We start from the raw sequence: 25,422 nt of genomic DNA, 5'->3' as shown, positions 1-25,422 counted from the left end.
ACAATAAATCTGATCTTGAGTCATGGACCCCGAGTTAAATGTGGGGAGGTTTATTTTATGTACTTTTTTCCATTTTTTATTATGATGGCTGCTGACCGCACGTCACAGTTGACAACTCATTAACAGACAACACTGTTCTCTCTGAGAACCTTTTTTTCTCTAATGACAACATCTGTTCTACAACATTTTCCAACAGAATTGTCTGATCTTCAGCAGAGCACACTGTTTTTCCTACAGCGTTATCTAAAAATAACTTAAAGTTGTCTGAAAGAACCTTCTGTTGTCCAACATAACCTAAAGTTATACAAGAGAATGACCTGCTTTTTTTTAACAGAACTGTCCGTTTTCTAACATGACCTCCAACTTGACCTTTATTCATACAGAGTCTAAGAAGAGTCTTAAGAGTCTAATACAGAGTCTAATACAGAGTCTAATACAGAGTCTTAAGTCTGAGTCTAAGAAGTCTGAGAATTGGAATCGGGCCTAAGTTTCCCAAATAGGTGTTCGGTTCCAGACAGTTGGATTTGTCACTGGTCGGCCTCAGACCAGCAGACTGCAGCAGGGATTGAGGAAGTTGGACCAAGTGGAAAAAGACAAAAACCTCTACATCAACCTTTGATGAAGATAAAGATATTTGTCCTTGGCATTTTTTTTTAAATTTCAACACGACTCGACCTGCCATCACCGAGTCACTTCTGGGGTCTCTCTCTGCTGTTGCTCTCCTACCTTGAGACACCGGGGGGCGTCACTGGATTGTCCAAGCGCGTGCGTGCGCGTGTGCGGCAGGAAAAGGAAAAGATGACAGTTTCCTTCAGCGGCTAAAAAATAAAACAAACAGGAAACAAGCGACTCTCAAGAGCAGCGCCTGCAGAAGACTAACGGTCTGGAACCAGCGGCAGGACCAGAACCAGGAGAAGAAAACTGTCACGCGCGCACAGGTGAGTGTTTTCATCAGTAACGTCAACAAGTTGTGACGTCATCGACATAACTAGAAATAATGTATTTACGACTTACACATGGGAGCAGACTTGAAATATAATAGCGCACACCTTTACCTGCTCCCGATGACGTCACGCGTCAAAGGTAACTCGTCCGCGCGCTCCGCCCACCTTCAGTCTTCCAAGTGTCTCTGGACTCAGCACCAAGCGCTGCAGTTTCGGACCTAGCGAACCCATTTACCTCAGGCCAAAAGTAGACTCAGGTGTTCGTGACGTGCTCACTTTTTACCGCAACGATGGACCTGCGTGAGTGGAAAGTTTTGATATTTGTATTCACTTTTAGCAACACATTGATTTTCTACTCTTTAGGTTACAAACTATTTAAATGTATCAAGTTTGTTTCGTGTTCCGGGGAAAAAGTTCTTGCATGTCCGTGCGGATTTCACCTGCGAGTCACCTGTCTGTGACTTTGAGGTGGTGCGTTCAAGGACTCGGGAAGGGTTACTGATTAACGGGAACTCGTTGCAGACTTAAGATGTGACTAATTACTTCTCTGTCGTTGGGTTATCTCTGGTTACGTCATTGTCTTGGCAAGACTGTCTGGTGGGAACACGAAGTTCCAGTGATCTTAGTAGAAACACTGGAGATGAGAATCAGAAGATCACAACCTCTTCACTCTGACCTCCACCAGAAACAAGAGTGCAACTGTGAGTGACACGCCAGTGTCGCCATAGTGATGAGGGTGATGGACACATCAGTGTAGTCACGGTGAAGAGTGTGAGACACATACGCTTTATCACAGTGATTGGTGTGTGTGTGTGTGTGGGTGTGTGTGTGTGTGAGAGAGAGAGAGAGACACATCAGTATTTTCAAGTTGACTGGTCTTTGGCTGTATCGTGGGTTAGTCAAAGAAAAATCGGTATTGTCATGGTAACGTTGTGAGTGACATAATTATTATGGTGATAAACACCAGGAAGTGTCATCAACCTGACAAGTAAATGTGTGAGTAACACATCAGATGGTGTCATGGTGACAAGTGTGAGTGACATATCAGTGTCATCATGGACACATTGGTGTTGTTATGGCGACAAGTAAATGTGTGATTGACACATCACATGTTGTCATGGTGACAAGTGTGAGTGACATATCAGTGTCATCATGGACACATCGGTGTTGTTACGGCAACAAGTAAATGTGTGGGTAACACATCAGATGATGTCATGGTGACAAGTGTGAGTGACATATCGGTGTTGTCACGGTGACAAGTAATTGTGTGAGAGTCACACATCACATGTTGTCATGGTGACAAGTGTGAGTGACATATCGGTGTTGTCACAGTGACAAGTAATTGTGTGAGAGTTACACATCACATGTTGTCATGGTGACAAGTGTGAGTGACATGTAAGTGTCATCGAGACACATCGGTGTTGTCATGGTGACAAGTAAATGTGTGAGTGACACATCACATGTTGCCATGGTGACAAGTGTGAGTGACATGTAAGTGTCATCGAGACACATTGGTGTTTTCACGTTGCAAGTAAATGTGTGAGTGGCACATCACATGTTGTCATGGTGACAAGTGTGAGTGACATGTAAGTGTCATCGAGACACATCGGTGTTGTCATGGCGACAAGTAAATGTGTGAGTGGCACATCACATGTTGTCATGGTGACAAGTGCGAGTGACATATTAGTGTCTTCATGGAGACAAGTCGGTGTTGTCACGGTGACAAGTAAATGTGTGAGTGACACATCATATGTTGTCATGGTGACAAGTGTTGGTGACATCAGGGTCGTCATGCAGCAAGAGTACATGACATGTTTACAGAGAGAACTGCTAGATCTCCTTCATGCACCAGTGTCCTCATGGAGACACACCAGTGTCATCAGCGCCATAGCGACGCGTGTGTTGTCGCAGGACTGGAAGTGACATTCATACACAGTTGTGTGTTTGGAACTGAATGTGCCGACTGTCTCGTTGTTCCGGCGCTGTTAATGTTTTCAACACAAGCAGAGCTACTTTCAACACGTGTGAAGGTAGCTCTGCTGACCTTCTGTCGACCCCGTTCTAGTGGTGACAAGTGAATGTGGCAAACCTCTGATGTGGAAAAGAGCGCCCCCTAATGCCTCAGCCCATCTGATGCCATAGACCAGAACAGTCTTTCTGGCAGAATTATGACATTTCACATGTCATATGAAGTCCATTTTTGTCTCAGACTCTCTCAGACCTTCAAAATCTGACCTCTGGTCAAAGTGGCAGCAGCTGATTGTTTCCACGGCGGCGACAAACATTGACAGGTCACTCCCACTCTGGACTTTGGGTCCAGTGTCGTTCTGATAATGAGTAACGGGAAGTTCTTTGTTCGGTTTCCTTCATCTGAAGATCATAAACACATACGTGGTCAACACACACTCATGCCCTTGAACTCACTAACACACACTGACATGTGGACACACCCAAAGACACACACACACAAACACAACTTGATTCATCAGTCGTGCTTCGTGTCGAAGGGTATTGACGTGAACACAACCCAGTATGTCCGTCTCACTATCTCTCCCCGGTTTCCGTCTCAGTTGTTTGTCTCCTGAAGCTTCCGAGTTGCAGCTTCAGGAAAAAACCTTCGCTTTATCTTTAGGCCGCACACTTGTGTGTGAGGCATGTGTCACTTTCTCTGCAGACAAACAGGAAGTTACATTTTTTAAGTCAGATATTATATATATTAAGATCTAATTTAAAAATACAAAAAAGTGAGAGTTACAGAATGACACATCAATGTACTCACACATACTCTCACTCACTCTCACTTACTCACTCGCTCTTACTAACTCACTCTTACTATCTTCACTACCTTGACACGCCCACACCCCCACATGATCCCTCACTAACTCACTTTTTTACTTTCACCAACTCACACTGTTTTAGTAACTTATTCTCTAACCCGTCCACTTACAGACGATGCTGCCGTGGTCTAGAACTCCAATTTGCTTTGATGTTCCACAGTAGTCTTGTGACTATTGCAGTGATCCTTAAAACTCTTCACTGGCTTCCAGTTTCTTTCAGGATCAACTTTAAAATTCTGGTTCTTACTTTCAGATCTATTCATGGTCAGACTCCTCCTTACATCAGGGATCTGATCCAGCCTTACACCCCAGCTCGGGCTCTGAGGTCTGTGGATCAGAATCTACTGATGGTTCCTGAACACGGTTCAGGACCAGAGGAGAGAAATCCTTCCAGGCTGTTGCTCCTAAGCTTTGGAACGATCTTCCTCTTTCTATGCGCTTGATGGATCTACTGACTCCTTTAAGAAACATCTTTTTTTTTGTTCAGGCTTTTCCTTGATTTTCTGGAACTCCTGTTGTGTTATCAGTTTTATCTTGACCTTTAAAGTATATACTTTATTGAATATTGTTTTGATTGTTTAAGTGCTTTGTGACCCTGGTCTGGAAAAGCGCTATACAACTAAAAATTACTTGCTTACTTACTTACTTACTCATGTGGACACTTGGGATCTGTTTGTGGGTCTCACCCGCCTCACCTGCCTCTCTCTCCTACCCAGATTCTGCTGCGTGCCCTCCCCTCGCCCCCTCGCAATCATGCCCATCCTCAAAACCCTGCATGGTCGCCTAAAGGGCGTAGCGGTCCAGGACAGCCTCTTGATCTTGCGCAGGATGAGCCTCCCCCCTTACCATCACAACCCCTTCGAGGACGATGCGGGCCGCGAGGGTCGCTGGCCCGCCGGCAGCTCTCTGCTGGACGGAGCCGCGCCGCAGGACCGGAACCCGTTCGAGGACGAGAACGAGGCCAACGAGGAGAAGAGGAGCAAAGGCGGCGCGTCGGGGAAGACCTCGTTCAAGATCACATCCCCTCTCAAGGCTCTGGGAAAGATCGGGAAGAACCTGAGGGCTTCGGGGCGGAGCAAAGGTAGCGAAACGCCATCGCCGCAAGGGTCCCTGCAGGGAACGCCATCGCCGGCCCAGAAGAAGAAGAGGGGGCGTCGCAGCTCAGAAGGAAGTCTCCTCAGGTTAGCCAAGTCACATGATCAACACTGAAGAACCAGTCGGGTCTCAAAAGTCCTGCCGTTGTGCTTGCTTTTTTTCAGGTTTGCCGGGAAGTACCGGGAAACGCTGAGTCAACGTAAAGATTCGCTGACCAATGGCGAGCTCAGCCGACCGGAGAGTGAGTGTGACTCAGGCAGCCGCCGCGTCTCCTTCATGAAGATGGTTGGCCGGGGCAAGAAACGGGAGTCTGGGGCAGACCGCTCCTCAGAGGGTCCTGAGCAACAGCCAGAGGAGGTGCAGGAGGAGGTGAAGCCTCGGGAGCCTCTGTCAGGTGAGACAGCACCGGACTACAGCGTGCTGAACTGCTGAGTCATCAGATTACTGTGTTTATCAAACACCAATGTGTGTGTGTGTGTGTGTGTGAACCTGTGTTGATGGGGGCGTGAGTATGAACCCGTGGATTGACTCGATAATGTACACATGTCTAAGCAGGAGACTCTAAGAGAGGGCTCTAATCCGGTCTAGAATCTGGACCAAGTCAGAACATGGTCTTAAAGTAACATGGTTTCCTGTCTGGCGACATCTGCACATGTGGAATGTCAAACAATCTCCGGAGGTTGAAGTCCAGGCAGGTCTGAGGACATTGTGTTAATGTTTGTAAATTCCTGGCCTGGACCATGAAGCTTCATCGTCAGATCTTCCAGAACCAGAGCTGGTTATGCTGGCTGATAATATTGTTGGCACCTACGGATACACAGAGCTGGAACCAGCAGAGCTAGTGGCTCATCACATGACTAATGTCACATGGGAACATGACTGATATCACCATGGTAACATGACTGATGTGACATGACTGATTTCACCATAGTAAAACCAGTGATGTCCCCATAGTAACACGAGTGATGTCCCCATAGTAACATGACTCATGTCACCTTAGTAACACAAGTGATGTCCTCATAGTAACACGAGTGATGTCCCCATAGTAACACAAGTGATGTCCCCATAGTAACACTATTGATGTCCCCAACGTAACACGAGTGATTTCCCCATAGTAACACGAGTGATGTCCCCATAGTAACACGAGTGATGTCCCCATAGTAACACGAGTGATGTCCCCATAGTAACACGAGTGATGTCCCCATAGTAACATGACTCATGTCACCATAGTAACACAAGTGATGTCCTCATAGTAACACGAGTGATGTCCCCATAGTAACACGAGTGATGTCCCCATAGTAACACGAGTGATGTCCCCATAGTAACACGAGTGATGTCCCCATAGTAACATGAGTGATGTCCCCATAGTAACACGAGTGATGTCCCCATAGTAACACGAGTGATGTCCCCATAGTAACATGAGTGATGTCCCCATAGTAACACAAGTGATGTCCCCATAGTAACACAAGTGATGTCGCCATAGTAACATTATTGATGTCCCCAACGTAACACGAGTGATGTCCCCATAGTAACACAAGTGATGTCGCCATAGTAACATTATTGATGTCCCCAACGTAACACGAGTGATGTCCCCATAGTAACACGAGTGATGTCCCCATAGTAACACGAGTGATGTCCACATAGTAACACTATTGATGTCCCCATAGTAACATGACTGATGTCACCATAGTAACATGAGTGATGTCATCATAGTAACATGAGTGATGTCCCCATAGTAACACGAGTGATGTCCACATAGTAACACTATTGATGTTCCCATAGTAACATGACTGATGTCACCATAGTAACATGAGTGATGTCATCATAGTAACATGAGTGATGTCCCCATAGTAACACGAGTGATGTCCACACAGTAACACTATTGATGTCCCCATAGTAACATGAGTGATGTCCCCATAGTAACACGAGTGATGTCCCCATAGTAACATGACTGATGTCACCATAGTAACATCAGTGATGTCATCATAGTAACATGACTGATGTCACCATAGTAACATGAGTGATGTCATCATAGTAACATGAGTGATGTCCCCATAGTAACACGAGTGATGTCCACACAGTAACACTATTGATGTCCCCATAGTAACATGAGTGATGTCCCCATAGTAACACGAGTGATGTCCCCATAGTAACATGACTGATGTCACCATAGTAACATCAGTGATGTCATCATAGTAACATGACTGATGTCACCATAGTAACATGAGTGATGTCATCATAGTAAAATGACTGATGTTCTCATAGTAACACGAGTGATGTCACCATAGTAATACAAGGGATGTCACCATAGTAACATGAGTGATGACACCATTTTAAAATGACTGATGTCACTATGGTAACAGTACCAAGATCTCCATAGTAACATGACTCCGTTACTATGGTTAAACAGGGATATACTATGAATGTATAGGTATATATCAGTCATGTTACCATGGTAAAATCAGTCATGTTACTATGAACATATCATTCTTGTTACTATGAATATATTAGTCTTGTTACTATGAATATATCAGTCATGTTACTATGAATAGATTAGTCATGTTACTATGAATATATCATTCACGTTGCTATGGATAGATTAGTCATGTTACTATGAATATATCATTCACGTTGCTATGGATAGATTAGTCATGTTACTATGGTAAAATAAGTAAGTAAGTAAGTAAGTAATATTAATACAGCGCTTTTCCAGACCAGGGTCACCATCACAAAGCGCTTAAACAAACAAAACAATACTCAAAAAAGTATATACACTTTAAAGATCAAGATAATACTGAGAACAACACAGGAGTTCCAGAAAATCAAGGAAAAGCCTGAACAAATAGAAACGTCTTAAGATGTTTCTTGAAGGAGTCAGTAGACTCCATCAAGCGCAAAAAGAGAGGAAGATTGTTCCAAAGCTTAGGAGCAACAGCCTGAAAAGATTTCTCTCCTCTGGTCCTGAGCCGTGTGCGTGGAACCATAAGTAGATTCTGATCCACAGACCTCAGAGCCCGAGCTGGGGTGTAAGGCTGGATCAGATTTGTGATGTAAGGAGGAGCCTGACAATGAATAGCTCTGAAAGGAAGAACCAGAATTTTAAAGTTTATCCTGAAAGAAACTGGAAGCCAGTGAAGAGTTTTAGGGTTCGGAGAAATGTGAGTTCTTCTACTTGAGCGGGTTAGAATTCTCGCTGCAGAGTTCTGAATCAACTGCAGGCGTGACAGCTCCTTTTTGTTAAGACATGAAAACAAACTGTTATAAAAGTCCAGACAAGAAGAAACAAACGCATGGATTACAAGCTCCAGATCATGTTCCGACAACATTTTCTCAGATTTTTCTCAGTTGAAGGAAACAGTTTCTGGTCAGTTTTCTGCAGTGTCGAACAAGAGACATGTCTTTATCAAATACAACACCCAGGTTTCATAGGCTCAGTTTGACAGACTGACCTAAGTCACACAAGTACTGACTCAACCCTGGAACCTTATCATCAGGAGCAACCACCAGAGTTTCAGTTTTGTCCACATTTAGCTGTAGAGTGTTTTCACTCAGCCATTATTTGATTTCTAGCAAACAATTGACTAAGCTGTTCAGCCTTTGGGGCTCAGTTAGATCAAAAGAGCAGTAGAGCTGGATGTCATCAGCAAAAATGTGATAAGAAACATCTGGAAATCTCTGAATGATTTTACCGAGGGGAATCAAGTACAGCAAAAACAATAAAGGACCCAGAACAGAACCTTGAGGGACTCCACACAACAGATCTACCGATTCAGACCTCATTTGATTGTCAGATACACTAAAACTGCGCCCAGAAAGGTAAGATGAGAACCATTCTAACAAAGACCCAGACAGTCCCACTTCATCCCTCAGTCTTCTCAGCAGGATCTGGTGATCAACTGTGTCAAAGGCTGAGGACAGATCCAAAAGAACCAGAACAGTGAATTTACCAGAGTCAGCCGACATCATGATGTCACTGGACACTTTCAATAAAGCTGTCTCCGTAGAGTGATGTTTACGGAAGCCAGACTGAAACTTCTCATGGATGTCGCTCTTATCCAGGAACAAAGACAGCTGCTAAGACACCACCTTCTCCAAGATCTTGTACAAGAAAGGGAGCTTAGAAATAGGCCTGAAATTACTGAGGTCAGTTGGGTCTAAGCCTGGTTTTTTGAGCAGAGGCTCCACAATGGCATGTTTAAATGCATTGGGAAAAACCCCTGTGGAAAGGGAGAGGTTTACCATATTGGTAACCCAGGGGCCAAATACATAAAATACTTTGTCATGTTATTAAAAACATATTGGTTAACATGTATGTTACAGTACTATGACTAGATTAGTCATGTTACTATGAAAATATCAATCATGTTGCTATGAATATATCAGTCATATAACTATGTATATATTAATCATGTTACTACGAACATATCATTCATGTTACTATGAACATATCATTCATGTTACTATGAATAGATTAGTCATGTTACTATGAATATATCAATCATGTTACCATGAACATATCAGTCATGTTACTATGAATATATCAGTCATGTTACTATGAACATATCAGTCATGTTACTATGAACATATCAGTCATGTTACTATGAACATATCATTCATGTTACTATGAATATATTAGTCTTGTTACTATGAATACGTATATTAGTCATGTTACTATGAATATATCATTCATGTTACTATGAATATATTAGTCTTGTTACTATGAATACGTATATTAGTCATGTTAATATGAATATATCAGTCATGTTACTATGAATAGATTACTCATGTTACTATGAACATATCCGTCATGTTACAGTGCTATGTATAGATTAGTCATGTTACTATGAATAGATAAGTCATGTTACTATGAACATATCAGTCATGTTACTATGAATAGATTAGTCATGCTACTATGAACATATCAGTCATGTTACTATGAACATATCAATCATGTTACTATGAATAGATTAGTCATGTTACTATGAATAGATTAGTCATGTTACTATGGGCATAACAGTCATGTTACTATGAACATATCAGTCATGTTACTATGAATAGATTAGTCATGTTACTATGGGCATAACAGTCATGTTACTATGAACATATCAGTCATGTTAATATGAATAGATTAGTCATGCTACTATAAACATATCAGACATGTTACTATGAATAGATTAGTCATGTTACTATGAATAGATTAGTCATGTTACTATGAATAGATTAGTCATGTTACTATGAATAGATTAGTCATGTTACTATGGGCATAACAGTCATGTTACTATGAACATATCAGTCATGTTACTATGAATAGATTAGTCATGTTATGTTTATAGTAGCATGACTAATCTATTCATATTAACATGACTGATATGTTCATAGTAACATGACTGTTATGCCCATAGTAACATGACTAATCTATTCATAGTAACATGACTAATCTATTCATAGTAACATGACTGATATGTTCATAGTAACATGACTGTTATGCCCATAGTAACATGACTAATCTATTCATAGTAACATGACTAATCTATTCATAGTAACATGACTAATCTATTCATAGTAACATGAATGATATATTCATAGTAACATGATTGATATGTTCATAGTAACATGACGGATATGTTCATAGTAACATGACTGATATGTTTATAGTAGCATGACTAATCTATTCATAGTAACATGTCTGATATGTTTATAGTAGCATGACTAATATATTCATATTAACATGACTGATATGTTCATAGTAACATGACTGATATGTTTATAGTAGCATGACTAATCTATTCATAGTAACATGACTAATCTATTCATAGTAACATGACTGATATGTTTATAGTAGCATGACTAATCTATTCATAGTAACATGACTGATATGTTCATAGTAACATGACTGTTATGCCCATAGTAACATGACTAATCTATTCATAGTAACATGACTAATATATTCATAGTAACATGACTAATCTATTCATAGTAACATGACTGATATGAATAGATTAGTCATGCTAATATGCTACTATGGGCATAACAGTCATGTTACTATGAACATATCAGTCATGTTAATATGAGTAGATTAGTCATGCTACTATAAACATATCAGACATGTTACTATTAATAGATTAGTCATGTTACTATGAATAGATTAGTCCTGTTACTATGGGCATAACAGTCATGTTACTATGAACATATCAGTCATGTTACTATGAATAGATTAGTCATGTTACTATGGGCATAACAGTCATGTTACTATGAACATATCAGTCATGTTAATATGAATAGATTAGTCATGCTACTATAAACATATCAGACATGTTACTATGAATAGATTAGTCATGTTACTATGAATAGATTAGTCATGTTACTATGGGCATAACAGTCATGTTACTATGAATAGATTAGTCATGTTACTATGAATAGATTAGTCATGTTACTATGGGCATAACAGTCATGTTACTATGAACATATCAGTCATGTTACTATGAACATATCATTCATGTTACTATGAATATATTAGTCTTGTTACTATGAATACGTATATTAGTCATGTTACTATGAACATATCCGTCATGTTACTATGAACATATCAGTCATGTTACTATGAATATATCATTCATGTTACTATGAATATATTAGTCTTGTTACTATGAATACGTATATTAGTCATGTTAATATGAATATATCAGTCATGTTACTATGAATAGATTACTCATGTTACTATGAACATATCCGTCATGTTACAGTGCTATGTATAGATTAGTCATGTTACTATGAATAGATAAGTCATGTTACTATGAATAGATTAGTCATGTAACTATGAACATATCAGTCATGTTACTATGAATAGATTAGTCATGTTACTATGGGCATAACAGTCATGTTACTATGAACATATCAGTCATGTTAATATGAATAGATTAGTCATGCTACTATAAACATATCAGACATTTTACTATGAATAGATTAGTCATGTTACTATGAACATATCAGTCATGTTACTATGAACATATCAATCATGTTACTATGAATAGATTAGTCATGTTACTATGGGCATAACAGTCATGTTACTATGAACATATCAATCATGTTACTATGAATAGATTAGTCATGTTACTATGGGCATAACAGTCATGTTACTATGAATAGATTAGTCATGTTACTATGAATAGATTAGTCATGTTACTATGGGCATAACAGTCATGTTACTATGAACATACCAGTCATGTTACTATGAACATATCAATCATGTTACTATGAATAGATTAGTCATGTTACTATGGGCATAACAGTCATGTTACTATGAATAGATTAGTCATGTTACTATGAATAGATTAGTCATGTTACTATGGGCATAACAGTCATGTTACTATGAACATATCAGTCATGTTACTATGAACATATCATTCATGTTACTATGAATATATTAGTCTTGTTACTATGAATACGTATATTAGTCATGTTACTATGAACATATCCGTCATGTTACTATGAACATATCATTCATGTTACTATGAATATATTAGTCTTGTTACTATGAATACGTATATTAGTCATGTTACTATGAACATATCAGTCATGTTACTATGAACATATCATTCATGTTACTATGAATATATTAGTCTTGTTACTATGAATACGTATATTAGTCATGTTACTATGAACATATCCGTCATGTTACTATGAACATATCAGTCATGTTACTATGAACATATCATTCATGTTACTATGAATATATTAGTCTTGTTACTATGAATACGTATATTAGTCATGTTACTATGAACATATCCGTCATGTTACTATGAATAGATTAGTCATGTAACTATGAACATATCAGTCATGTTACAGTGCTATGAATTGATAAGTCATGTTACTATGAATATATCAGTCATGTTACTATGAATATATCAGTCATGTTACTATGAATATATCAGTCATGTTAATATGAATATATCAGTCATGTTACTATGAATAGATTACTCATGTAACTATGAACATATCCGTCATGTTACAGTGCTATGTATAGATTAGTCATGTTACTATGAATAGTTTAGTCATGTTACTATGGGCATAACAGTCATGTTACTATGGGCATATCAGTCATGTTAATATGAATAGATTAGTCATGCTACTATAAACATATCAGACATGTTACTATGAATAGATTAGTCATGCTACTATGGGCATAACAGTCATGTTACTATGAACATATCAGTCATGCTACTATGAATAGATTAGTCATGTTACTATGGGCATAACAGTCATGTTACTATGAACATATCAGTCATGTTACTATGAATAGATTAGTCATGTTACTATGGGCATAACAGTCATGTTACTATGAACATATCAGTCATGTTACTATGAATAGATTAGTCATGCTACTATAAACATATCAGTCATGTTACTATGAATAGATTAGTCATGTTACTATGGGCATAACAGTCATGTTACTATGAACATATCAGTCATGTTATTATGAATAGATTAGTCATGCTACTATAAACATATCAGTCATGTTACTATGAATAGATTAGTCATGTTACTATGGGCATAACAGTCATGTTACTATGAACATATCAGTCATGTTACTATGAATAGATTAGTCATGCTACTATAAACATATCAATCATGTTACTATGAATAGATTAGTCATGCTACTATAAACATATCAGTCATGTTACTATAAATAGATAAGTCATGCTACTATAAACATATCAGTCATGTTACTATGAACATATCAGTCATGTTACTATATACATATCAGTCATGTTACTATGAATATATTAGTCATGCTACTATAAAGATATCAGTCATGTTACTATGAATAGATTAGTCATGTTACTATGAATAGATTAGTCATGTTACTATGAATATATTTGTCATGTTACTATGAATAGATTAGTCATGTTACTATGGGCATAACAGTCATGTTACTATGAACATATCAGTCATGTTACTATGAATAGATTAGTCATGCTACTATAAACATATCAGTCATGTTACTATGAATAGATTAGCCATGTTACTATGAATCGATTAGTCATGTTACTATGGGCATAACAGTCATGTTACTATGAACATATCAGTCATGTTACTATGAATAGATTAGTCATGTTACTATGAATAGATTAGTCATGTTACTATGGGCATAACAGTCATGTTACTATGAACATATCAGTCATGTTAATATGAATAGATTAGTCATGCTACTATAAACATATCAGACATGTTACTATGAATAGATTAGTCATGTTACTATGAATCGATTAGTCATGTTACTATGGGTATAACAGTCATGTAACTATGAACATATCAGTCATGTTACTATGAATAGATTAGTCATGCTACTATAAACATATCAGTCATGTTACTATGAACATATCAGTCATGTTAATATGAATATATTAGTCATGCTACTATAAACATATCAGACATGTTACTATGAATAGATTAGTCATGCTACTATAAACATATCAGTCATGTTACTATGAACATATCAGTCATGTTACTATGAACATATCAATCATGTTACTATGAATATATCATTCATGTTACTATGAATAGATTAGTCATGCTACTATAAACATATCAGTCATGTTACTATGAACATATCAGTCATGTTACTATGAACATATCAATCATGTTACTATGAATATATCAGTCATGTTACTATGAACATATCAGTCATGTTACAGTGCTATGTATAGATTAGTCATGTTACTATGAATAGATTAGTCATGTTACTATGAATAGATTAGTCATGTTACTATGGGCATAACAGTCATGTTACTATGAACATATCAGTCATGTTACTATGAATAGATTAGTCATGTTACTATAAACATATCAGTCATGTTACTATGAACATATCAGTCATGTTACTATAAACATATCAGTCATGTTACTATGAATAGATTAGTCATGCTACTATAAACATATCAGTCATGTTACTATGAACATATCAGTCATGTTACTATAAACATATCAGTCATGTTACCATAAACATATCAGTCATGTTACTATGAATAGATTAGTCATGTTACTATGAATAGATTAGTCATGTTACTATGGGCATAACAGTCATGTTACTATGAACATACCAGTCATGTTACTATGAATAGATTAGTCATGCTACTATAAACATGTCAGTCATGTTACTATGAATAGATTAGTCATGCTACTATAAACATGTCAGTCATGTTACTATGAATAGATTAGTCATGCTACTATAAACATATCAGTCATGTTACTGAGAACATATCAGTCATGTTACTACGACTAGATTAGTCATGTTACTAAGAACATATCAGTCATGTTACTACGAATATATTAGTCATGTTACTATGGATATATCAGTCATGTTACTATGAACATATCAGTCATGTTACTATGAATAGATTAGTCATGCTACTATAAATATGTCAGTCATGTTACTATGAATAGATTAGTCATGCTACTATAAACATGTTAGTCATGTTACTATGAATAGATTAGTCATGCTACTATAAACATGTCAGTCATGTTAATATGAATAGATTAGTCATGTTACTATGGATATATCAGTCATGTTACTATGAACATATCAGTCATGTTACTATGAATAGATTAGTCATGCTACTATAAACATGTCAGTCATGTTACTATGAATAGATTAGTCATGCTACTATAAACATGTCAGTCATGTTAATATGAATAGATTAGTCATGCTACTTTAAACATATCAGTCATGTTACTATGAATAGATTAGTCATGTTACTATAAACATGTCAGTCATGTTACTATGAATAGATTAGTCATGCTACTATAAACATGTCAGTCATGTTACTATGAATAGATTAGTCATGCTACTATAAACATGTCAGTCATGTTACTATGAATAGATTAGTCATGCTACTATAAACATATCAGTCATGTTACTGAGAACATATCAGTCATGTTACTACGACTAGATTAGTCATGTTACTAAGAACATATCAGTCATGTTACTACGAATATATTAGTCATGTTACTATGGATATATCAGTCATGTTACTATGAACATATCAGTCATGTTACTATGAATAGATTAGTCATGCTACTATAAATATGTCAGTCATGTTACTATGAATAGATTAGTCATGCTACTATAAACATGTTAGTCATGTTACTATGAATAGATTAGTCATGCTACTATAAACATGTCAGTCATGTTAATATGAATAGATTAGTCATGTTACTATGGATATATCAGTCATGTTACTATGAACATATCAGTCATGTTACTATGAATAGATTAGTCATGCTACTATAAACATGTCAGTCATGTTACTATGAATAGATTAGTCATGCTACTATAAACATGTCAGTCATGTTACTATGAATAGATTAGTCATGCTACTATAAACATGTCAGTCATGTTACTATGAATAGATTAGTCATGCTACTATAAACATGTCAGTCATGTTAATATGAATAGATTAGTCATGCTACTTTAAACATATCAGTCATGTTACTATGAATAGATTAGTCATGTTACTGAGAACATATCAGTCATGTTACTACGACTAGATTAGTCATGTTACTAAGAACATATCAGTCATGTTACTACGACTAGATTAGTCATGTTACTAAGAACATATCAGTCATGTTACTACGAATAGATTAGTCATGTTACTATAGATATATCAGTCATGTTACTATGAATAGATTAGTCATGTTACTATATACATATCAGTCATATTACCATGTCAGTCATGTTAGTTACTATGGCGGTCTACTCTGTCCTTTACAGTACTGGAGATTCTGCAGCTGGTGAAAAAGCGAGACTTGTTTTTGGCCGACTCTCATATCCTGGAATTGGAGCATGAGTGTTACGAGGCTGATCAAAGTCCTACATCAGAAGACGCAGCGAGTCCGAGTGTGCAGGACGGGAGCCGGCGGAAGCTGAAGGACGTTGAGCTTCTCTATGAGGAACTGCAGAAAGAACTGTGGACCGTCGTGAGAGAGTCTCTGCGCTCACCAACTGCTGGACCCAACCTATGCCTTGTTGTGCAGGTGCATGTGCGCACACACCTATTTCACACGTATAAGTGTGCACATATTTCACAAGAATGTGTGTGTTCATAAGTGTGTGTGAACCTCTTTCTCAAGTGTGTGTCTGCACCTATTTCACAAGTGTGTGTCTGCACCTATTTCTCAGGTGTGTGTCTGCACCTATTTCACAAGTGTGTGTCTGCACCTATTTCACAAGTGTGTGTCTGCACCTATTTCTCAGGTGTGTGTCTGCACCTATTTCACAAGTGTTTGTCTGCACCTATTTTACAAGTGTGTGTGTCTGCACCTATTTCACAAGTGTGTGTCTGCACCTATTTCTCAGGTGTGTGTCTGCACCTATTTCACAAGTGTGTGTCTGCACCTATTTCACAAGTGTGTGTCTGCACCTATTTCTCAGGTGTGTGTCTGCACCTATTTCACAAGTGTGTGTCTGCACCTATTTCACAAGTGTGTGTCTGCACCTATTTCACAAGTGTGTGTCTGCACCTATTTCTCCGGTGTGTGTCTGCACCTATTTCACAAATGTGTGTCTGCACCTGTTTCTCAGGTGTGTGTCTGTACCTATTTCACAAATGTGTGTCTGCACCTATTTCACAAGTGTGTGTCTGCACCTATTTCACAAGTGTGTGTCTGCACCTATTTCTCAGGTGTGTGTCTGCACCTATTTCACAAGTGTGTGTCTGCACCTATTTCACGAGTGTGTGTCTGCACCTATTTCACAAGTGTGTGCACCTATTTTAGAGGTGTGTGTGTGCACCAATTACATTTTTTTGTGTGCTCCTATTTCCCAAGTATGTGAGCATCTATTAAATTTGTCTGTGTTCACATATTTCACAAGTGTGTGTGCACTTATTTTAAAAGTGTGTGTGTGAACCTATTTAATTTGTCTTTGTGTTCACATATTTCACAAGTGTGTGTGCATCTATCTCATATCTGTGTGTGTAGGTGTTGCAGCAGGAGGAGCAGGCAGACAGGGACTGGGCCCTCAGCACAAGAGCGCCCTCTAGTAGCAAGAGGCCCCGTCAGCTGTGTCAGCGGTGGAAGGAGGCAGTGGAGGAAGCTGCCGACTCAGCGCTGCCTCAGAGGAGTGACGCCACAGGTGACCTGCGGGCCTTCCTGGACCGGGTACGGTTTTGCGTTGTGGACGAGCTCACCGCTGCCAAGAGGAACGTTGTGTCCGTCTACCCCGAGGAGTACCAGGCCTTTCAGGTCTGTGTCACAAACACACACACACACACACACACACACAAACATATGTGTAATGGCAACAGTGTGGAGTCAACTGTTCCGAATTAGATCATGTGACATTAGGATCACTCCAGTTTGAGGCTGTAGATGATCAGCACCTCCTGGACTTGTTCACTTGTGAGGAGTCAGCTGTAGAGTCAGGACTATATATGGAGACACACTCCACAGGGTCAGAGGTCACCTGTTATCTTCACATTTCAGGTGTACGTGCAAAGTTACCACATTGCAGTCACACGGCGTCTGGAGGTCATTGCAGACTCGCAACTGGAGGTTCCTGATGTCTACGCTCTGCTGGACTGGCTGCACAACATTTATGACCGGTACACACACACACACTCACAATCCCTTATTTTTTTCAAATCAACAACTGTGTGTGTGTGTGTGTTACAGGGATGTCCTGGGCACCGTGTGTATCACCAGCCCCTTCTGTCGGTCAGGCCTCGGTCCACTGCTGCCAGTGGACACCGTAGACCGTCTAGAACAAGATTGTCTGAACTCTGTCAGGGTGAGCTAGTCACAGACTCCCTCTCTCTCTCACACACATACACACACTAACATTGTGTGTTGGCTGCAGGCCAATGTTACCGTGGAGTTAATTCAGATGTTGGAGGAGGAGGAGAGACGCTGGACGGAGTCAGAGAACACTGAGGAGTTTCACCTGCAGCTGGACGACAAGGTCATCCAGGTGAGAGGTTGTTTTTTTTAAAGACTGCATGTCAACACCTGAACGACAACGTAACACAGTTTTTGTGTATCAGAGGCTGCAGGTGGATCTGGAACGATCTGCCGTCATCAACTCAAGTCTGGCAACCAGAGTTGCTCGGTGCACCTTGAACGGCCTGGCAGACTTCCTGTACAGGTATGAACACACAAAGACATTAGAAATCACACACATGCGCACACACACAATCACAATGTGTACATATGGTTGTGTGTGTTAGTTTTCAGCGTAAGGTGGAGATGTTCCATGAAGGCATGCAGAGTGCGTCGTTTGGAGACAGCGAGGACATTTTTGTGTCCAAAACAATCGCAATGGTCAACTTCTGTCCTCCACTCAGGTATCGATCACATGCACACACAGCGCCCCCTACAGCCAGTCCCTCTGGAGCAAGGTGTAACGATGTGTTTTCAGGGGCTTCACGCAGCGCTGTGCCGAACCTGATCCGTCTCTCAGTGCAGACTCTCTGAGTCGAGCCTTCAGGTCTCTGGACCTGGTCGTCCAGCAGGGGGTTCGAGTCCTGACAGATCGTCTGTACCTGCACATTAAGGTACAACACACTGTCACACGTGCACACATATTCAGTGGCCCCTTGTTTATTGGGGGTTGCATTATGGAAAACTCCTGCGTTAAACGAATGTGCGAAATAGGTTAATCAGGTCATAATCCCTCATTGCAGTCTTTATAAACATTCCCACACTGTCTTATTTGCACACTCTCACACAATTTATACACTCTCAAAAACATATGTGTAATTCTTAAACAACGAGTAGATGAACTATAGACAAGGTTTAAAATAACATGTATTTTGGACACGACTGAGGTGCCATTCCTTTCAACAACCCTCTTAGTAACGGTTACAGCTCCAATAATGCTTTGCCGCCCAGTCAACCAATTACAGCTGTTGATCACTTTTTGACAAAGCATCATAGACATGTCATTTAAATACAGTATTGAAGTGACCAGAAAGGCATCATGGGAGTTCACTTCTTTGTTTGCACCATAAGTAAGGTTGGCCTTCATTTGTGCCACCCACTAAAACTAATATAATAATAATAATAATAATACTAAACTGCAGCGATATGGCGATTGGCAACTGTATACTTTCAGGGATGTGAAATCTGGCTTTGACACTTGTGTGTGTGTGTGTGTGTCTGCATATTTGTGTAGCCATTGTTTGAGAGGCTGGTCAAGAGGAAGTGGTTGAACAACACGGAGTCATATGAAAACATTGAAGTCCTGATCAGAGAAGACTTCAAGAGGTACCAGATGATGGAGAGTCCTCCGTACCAGGTGACACACAATGCGACACACTGCCATACACACACATGGACTCACACAGGTGTGTGTGGTCCCTCAGCTGCTGGTGGCCGAGGTGCACCGGCGTGTGGTGGTGGAGTATCTCCGCGCACTGATGAGGGGACGGATCGTCTGCAGGACCGTTAAGATGAGGAAGAAACTGTCCACGCGGGTCCGAGACGAAGGACGACTCATCAGAGCCTTGTTTAAGGAACTGGTATGGAAATCATCCAAAACCAAGAGATCGTTCGGACTTAAAATGTGTGTGTTTGTGTGTCAGGAGTCTCCTTCCTCCTGGCTCGATGGCGCCCTCGCTCATATTTCAGAGATCCTCGAGTTGGAGGAGATTCCGGCTGTCCAGATGGAGGTGGGCATCCTGGTACGAGAGTTTCCAGACATCCGGTAGGAAATCACTCATCGTGACTCGAGTCTTAATAAAGAAGCATCATGTGACACGCTCACTTCCTGTCCGTGCAGGACGAAGCACGTCTCGGCACTACTCAACATCCGGGGAACCACTCGACAGGCGGAGCGTCAGGAGATCTTGGACATCGTCTTAGACATGGAGAGCGGTGACGGCAGCCTGTCCAGGATGTCCCGGGACCGTGCAGTCTTCTCCGAGGTCCCGGTCACGTCGGAGGTCCGCTGCCTGAGCCTGAGCATGAGCCGGTTCGCCGCGTGCGTCGGTTCCGTCAGACCTCGGCGTCGTCAAATTAGAAACCCGGACAGAGAAAACCCGGATGACACTCTCTGAAGCGTCCACTAATGATGACATCACTTCCTGGCTTCAACTGTAAAGAATCGAGAATCCTGCGACCTAATGGACACGTCCCGGTTTTCGGTCCGGGGAGGTCTTTAGAGGTCCAGGGCAGCGGTACGAGACCATGATGGGAGATGATCAAATACTTGTTCCTGAGATCACATTTCAATTATTGTGTGTCTGTGTGTGTTCCCAGTTGAATGTTTGTTTGTGTTTGTATAGGAAGGTGTGTGTTCATCAATAAAAAGTCAGCTTTACGTAGTGAGTGACGTGTCAAAAATCACAACCTTAACTACTGTACAACACATTCTAGATCAGGCCTATGGTGGATTCCTCTGACCCTAAGATGACTTGTCATGTGAATTAGCACAGCAATTGTTTAATTAATTGTTTAATTACTTTTGCATTTTCAAGACATAACACCTGGTAGCAATTGAAGGTGTGTCTCTACTTTCGTGAAGACAGGTGTATCAGTGCCATCAGAATATTGAATGGTTGAGTTCAACACTACAAATGTTGAACCTTTTTTAAATTACAAAAATAGTTTTTTTTAAGCATTGAATTAGTTTAAGAATTGACTGGACATCTGCTTGGTTCGATCCAGTAGCTCTTTACTCTTTTAGTATTGCCTATCGGGTATGATATTATTTACATTGAATTTAAAAGGCTTAACATTAAAAGTATTGAATCATTTATTTTTTGACACACACACAATTTTTGTTTATTATCTACAACCAGTGGACGACGAAGTCACACATGCAGTAACATGCTATTTACTGTAGGCGGCAGCAGAGCATGGCAAAGCTGTTATACCTGACAACGAGGAAGACGATGACCTTAAACCCCGGATGTAAACAAGACGGCCATGTTGAAGCGGAGAACCATCCAGCTATACTCTTTTGCAAATTAACCCAATCTTCTGTACAAACCGCCCGGTCCCAGCGCTCTCTCGGTACCGTTTCTGGACTGCAGAAGCGCGGGGAACAGGATGAGGAACCATGGTGAAGCGTCACGAACTTTCCGCTGTCAAACCGAGCAGATCTTGGCGGTGGCGGTTGAATCCGCCACAGCGGTGATCTTGGAAAACCTCGGTTCGGAAATGCTGTGCTCTGTAGGAACGGGCGCCCAGGTGTGTAGATGTTTGTATGGAGGTAGTGGTGTCGCTTCCGTCCTGGGCGGTCTTTTCTCTGTCCTCAACAGAACTTTGTAAGAAAGAATCTTTGGAGGGAGATCCGCAAGTCACTTCCGGTGATGACGCCAGGATCCTTTTCAGAGCGAGATAAATACATTTTTAGGAAACATGCGATGTCACTAGTGAACAGGCATGGCCAGAGAGATGCATTATATTTAGTTGTTTTTTTTCTTGAATTCAAGTTTGATAGTGAATGTATTAATTCTTTCCTGGGTTTGGTGTTAACAATTTATCTGACTTTGTGTAATTCAACATAAATGTATTGATAAAATACTAACTTAAGAACTAGCAAGTGCTGGTTTTGGAATCAAGACTGTTGTTTCCCTCCAGGCTCTCCTGACCGAGGTCCTGAATGCAGCAGTGAAACAGGCGGTTAGAAAGATCTGCTGCGTCTTCCAGGAGCTCCACACAGACGTGTTTGAGGAGACAGAGGCCTTACAGGAGAGTCAAGGACCACCAGTGAGGTCCAAGGTCAAACGCTCATGTGTGCCCGAGATGGTCCAGACGTGTTCGGGTGAGAACCGGTTCAACATGTTTACAATCTTCCTTAACATTATAAATAATCATGATTAATTATCATGATTACAAGAATGATGGAAAAATAATGACTCATATTTTATTCCCCTCAGAAAATAGCCCCGTCTCTGTGAAGATGACGGTTGCCTCCACACCACTACCAGGAAACTGCAGTCCTCCTCTTCTGCCGCAGATGGAAACACCCGCTGTTTATGCCGCGGTCAACTGCGACCAGGTTCTGCTGGACTCTGCATCGAATTCTGAAATTGAAGCTCTGACCGCTCAAGAAATGGTGAGATCCTCGTGTTTGTCTTAATACTTAAAGTCTCTCATCGCTCGCCTGTCCTGTGTTCAGAAACTGCCAAGCGAGGCGTCCGAAGAGATGCTGCAGACGGATCCTGCAGCGCTAGATTCAGGTAATGTGTAATGGTGGTTGTCTGCTGCAATGCAAAGGTAAATGTTCTGTAAACAAGAGAGTGGTCTGGCCTCTGCAGGGGTGAGCAGCGAGCTGCTGAAGGAGCAGGAGCGGCAGCGACGGCGAGAACTCTACAAAGAAAAGCGCTTCTTCTGCGAGATCTGCAGAAAAGGCTTCCACCAGCAGCACCAGCTGAAGAAACACGCCTCGCGGCATGTCAAGCCGTATCCCTGCAGCAGCTGTGACAAAGGTTTCTACAAAGCTCGGACGCTGCAGAAGCACATGATGGTCCATAAGCTGAGGGCGGCGCAGAGCCAGGATCCAGAGCAGCTATTCTCCTGCGACCAGTGCCACAAGAAGTACCGTCTCCTTCGACAGCTTCGGGTTCACCAAGCCACGCACCGCTTGGAGAAGACGCCGCTGCAGTGCGACACCTGCGATCGCACCTTCACCTCGGCCGGAGCGCTCCGCTACCACCAGGTGTCGCACACGGAGGTCAAGCCCTTCATGTGCGACGTCTGCGGAAAGGAATTCCGGCGAAAGAAAGGGCTCCGAGAACACCAGACCGTCCACACCGGGGCCCGGCCGTACGGCTGCCAGACGTGTGGCAAGAGATTCACGACGGCCAGCAACCTGCGCGTCCACAAGAGGTCGCACTCTGAGGAGCGGCCCTTCAAGTGCTCGCAGTGTGACAAAGCCTTCAAGTCCAAGATGAGTCTGATGCACCACGGCGTGGTCCACAGCGGTGAGAAGCCCTTCACCTGTCCCACCTGTGGTCTTGGCTTTGGCCTCAAGTACAACCTGCAGAGACACTTGAGGCTCCACAACGGAGAGAAGCCCTTCAGGTGAGCCACTCATCTTTTCATATAGGGGTGTAAGAAAATATCGATACATACTTGTTAGAACTGGTTGATTAATCTTGTCTTAATATATTCGAAGATCACAATAAATAAAAATTAGAGATGTTTTTATTTTCAAAAATAAATTAATGTAACACAAATATTTGGAATTAAAGCACCAGTTGTTTGCACTCTTTTCAAGAATACAATTTTTAGAAACATTTATATACAAAGCTTATGTTTACAAAGTCATTATGAATCTGAAGAAACAATTACCTTTTTCATTATTTCTAGCTTCCCACAATGCCACCGCTTACAGTAGTAAATGCATGAACATGTGCTTTCTCTAAGCAAAATTAATATTTTTGTAGTGTTTTCCCATCTTTCGAAATCTCAGATCATATAGTATTTGGATCCATTTTATATATAACGCCCTGCCAGATTCTTACCAATACACACCCCTATCCTTATGACCGCATGTGTGAAACCGCATGTCTTGTGCATGTCCGCAGGTGTGTGAAGTGCGGCGAAGGATTTTCGGGAACTTGGGCACTGAAGACTCACATGCTGGTTCACGGCATGGAGAAGCCGTTCATGTGCGACGTCTGCGGCAAAACCTTCTTCTACAACTGTCAGCTTCAGAAGCACCAGCAGCTGGTTCACAGCGAGGGTGCCGGCGCGAAGCTGGCGGGCGTGAGGCGGCGAAGGAACACGGGTGTCAAACCTTTCACCTGCAAGACATGCAGCAAGAGCTTCAGCAGCAGCGTGACCTTACGCACGCACGAGAAGATCCACAGCGACAGCAAGGAGTTTGTGTGCGAGCTGTGCGGGCGCTCCTTCCACCAGCGCCACCTGTACCTGTACCACACTCGGCAGCACACGGGCGAGCGTCCGTACGTCTGCCACGTGTGCGACAAGAGCTTCCTGCTGCAGTCGCAGCTGAGGCAGCACCAGCTGCTTCACGCCGGCATCAAACCGCACAAGTGTCAGCAGTGCGGCAAAGAGTTCCGCACGCCGCAGAACTACCATCGCCACCTGCTGGTGCACACCGGCGAGAAGCCCTACGAGTGTCTGGTGTGCAACAGGAAGTTCAGACAGTCGAACCAGCTCAAGGCACACATGCAGATCCACACGGGCATCAAGCTGTACACATGTGCTCGCTGCACTCAGGGGTTCTCGGACCCTCGCCAGCTAAAGAAGCACACCTGCTCTGATGAGCAGCAGGTGGCGCTGGAGCCCACAGCCAAGCCAGAGAAGCAGAAGAACGTCTTTTTGTGGGCCGATGGATTCGCCAACCAGTGACTTGTCATGACCAGTGGACAGGAAGTGGAATGACATGTCAAAAAAAACTGATTTCAGTTTTGCTATATTTTTGTTCTTATTAAAACTACTACAAGTTTTCTTTTATGATGTCTTTGAATATTTCCATCATGAGCCCAGTAGAGAGTGCTGTTGATCTGCATGGAGATGGTTTCCTTCAGGTACACCATGTTTGGATATTGGTATTTATGTGAATCCTCTGCTAA

At 41.2% G+C, this 25,422-nt stretch overlaps 2 protein-coding genes across 3 annotated transcripts; both read left to right on the top strand.

The window, feature by feature from the left end:
• Positions 1–781: 781 nt before the first annotated feature.
• Positions 782–21,191, top strand: exoc3l2b (exocyst complex component 3-like 2b). Of its 2 annotated transcripts, none has more exons than XM_087796167.1 (15): positions 782–938; positions 4,498–4,962; positions 5,041–5,270; positions 16,647–16,909; positions 17,855–18,118; positions 18,359–18,477; positions 18,548–18,662; positions 18,732–18,842; positions 18,916–19,016; positions 19,099–19,215; positions 19,290–19,425; positions 20,046–20,168; positions 20,236–20,391; positions 20,455–20,576; positions 20,652–21,191. In XM_087796167.1, the coding sequence occupies exons 2-15, from the start codon at positions 4,535–4,537 to the stop codon at positions 20,926–20,928; spliced, it is 2,562 nt and encodes an 853-aa protein (XP_087652293.1). In that variant the 5' UTR covers positions 782–938; positions 4,498–4,534; the 3' UTR covers positions 20,929–21,191. The 2 variants fall into 2 exon arrangements, with proteins under 2 accessions (XP_087652293.1, XP_087652291.1); XM_087796165.1 differs by lacking the exon at positions 782–938 and adding an exon at positions 1,127–1,244.
• Positions 21,192–21,797: 606 nt separating this feature from the next.
• LOC148075621 (uncharacterized) lies at positions 21,798–25,303 on the top strand. The gene is made up of 6 exons (XM_087796262.1): positions 21,798–22,063; positions 22,457–22,640; positions 22,756–22,934; positions 22,998–23,058; positions 23,137–23,902; positions 24,409–25,303. Exons 1-6 carry the CDS (start codon positions 21,923–21,925, stop codon positions 25,196–25,198), a joined length of 2,121 nt encoding a protein of 706 aa, XP_087652388.1. The 5' UTR covers positions 21,798–21,922; the 3' UTR covers positions 25,199–25,303.
• Positions 25,304–25,422: the final 119 nt, after the last annotated feature.

The sequence above is a fragment of the Callionymus lyra genome, chromosome 7 (assembly GCF_982586985.1).
Source record: "Callionymus lyra chromosome 7, fCalLyr1.hap1.1, whole genome shotgun sequence".
NCBI lineage: Eukaryota > Metazoa > Chordata > Actinopteri > Syngnathiformes > Callionymidae > Callionymus > Callionymus lyra.
This window is presented reverse-complemented; position numbering and strand designations above follow the sequence as displayed.

Coding starts and splice junctions, on each gene's coding strand:
- LOC148075621 (XM_087796262.1), top strand. CDS start 21,923: ATGAGGAACCATGGTGAAGCGTCACGAACTTTCCGCTGTCAAACCGAG. Junction 22,641..22,755: donor GATGGTCCAGACGTGTTCGG/GTGAGAACCGGT, acceptor TATTCCCCTCAG/AAAATAGCCCCGTCTCTGTG. Junction 23,903..24,408: donor AACGGAGAGAAGCCCTTCAG/GTGAGCCACTCA, acceptor GCATGTCCGCAG/GTGTGTGAAGTGCGGCGAAG.
- exoc3l2b (XM_087796167.1), top strand. CDS start 4,535: ATGCCCATCCTCAAAACCCTGCATGGTCGCCTAAAGGGCGTAGCGGTC. Junction 18,478..18,547: donor CTGCACAACATTTATGACCG/GTACACACACAC, acceptor TGTGTGTTACAG/GGATGTCCTGGGCACCGTGT. Junction 20,577..20,651: donor CGAGAGTTTCCAGACATCCG/GTAGGAAATCAC, acceptor CTGTCCGTGCAG/GACGAAGCACGTCTCGGCAC.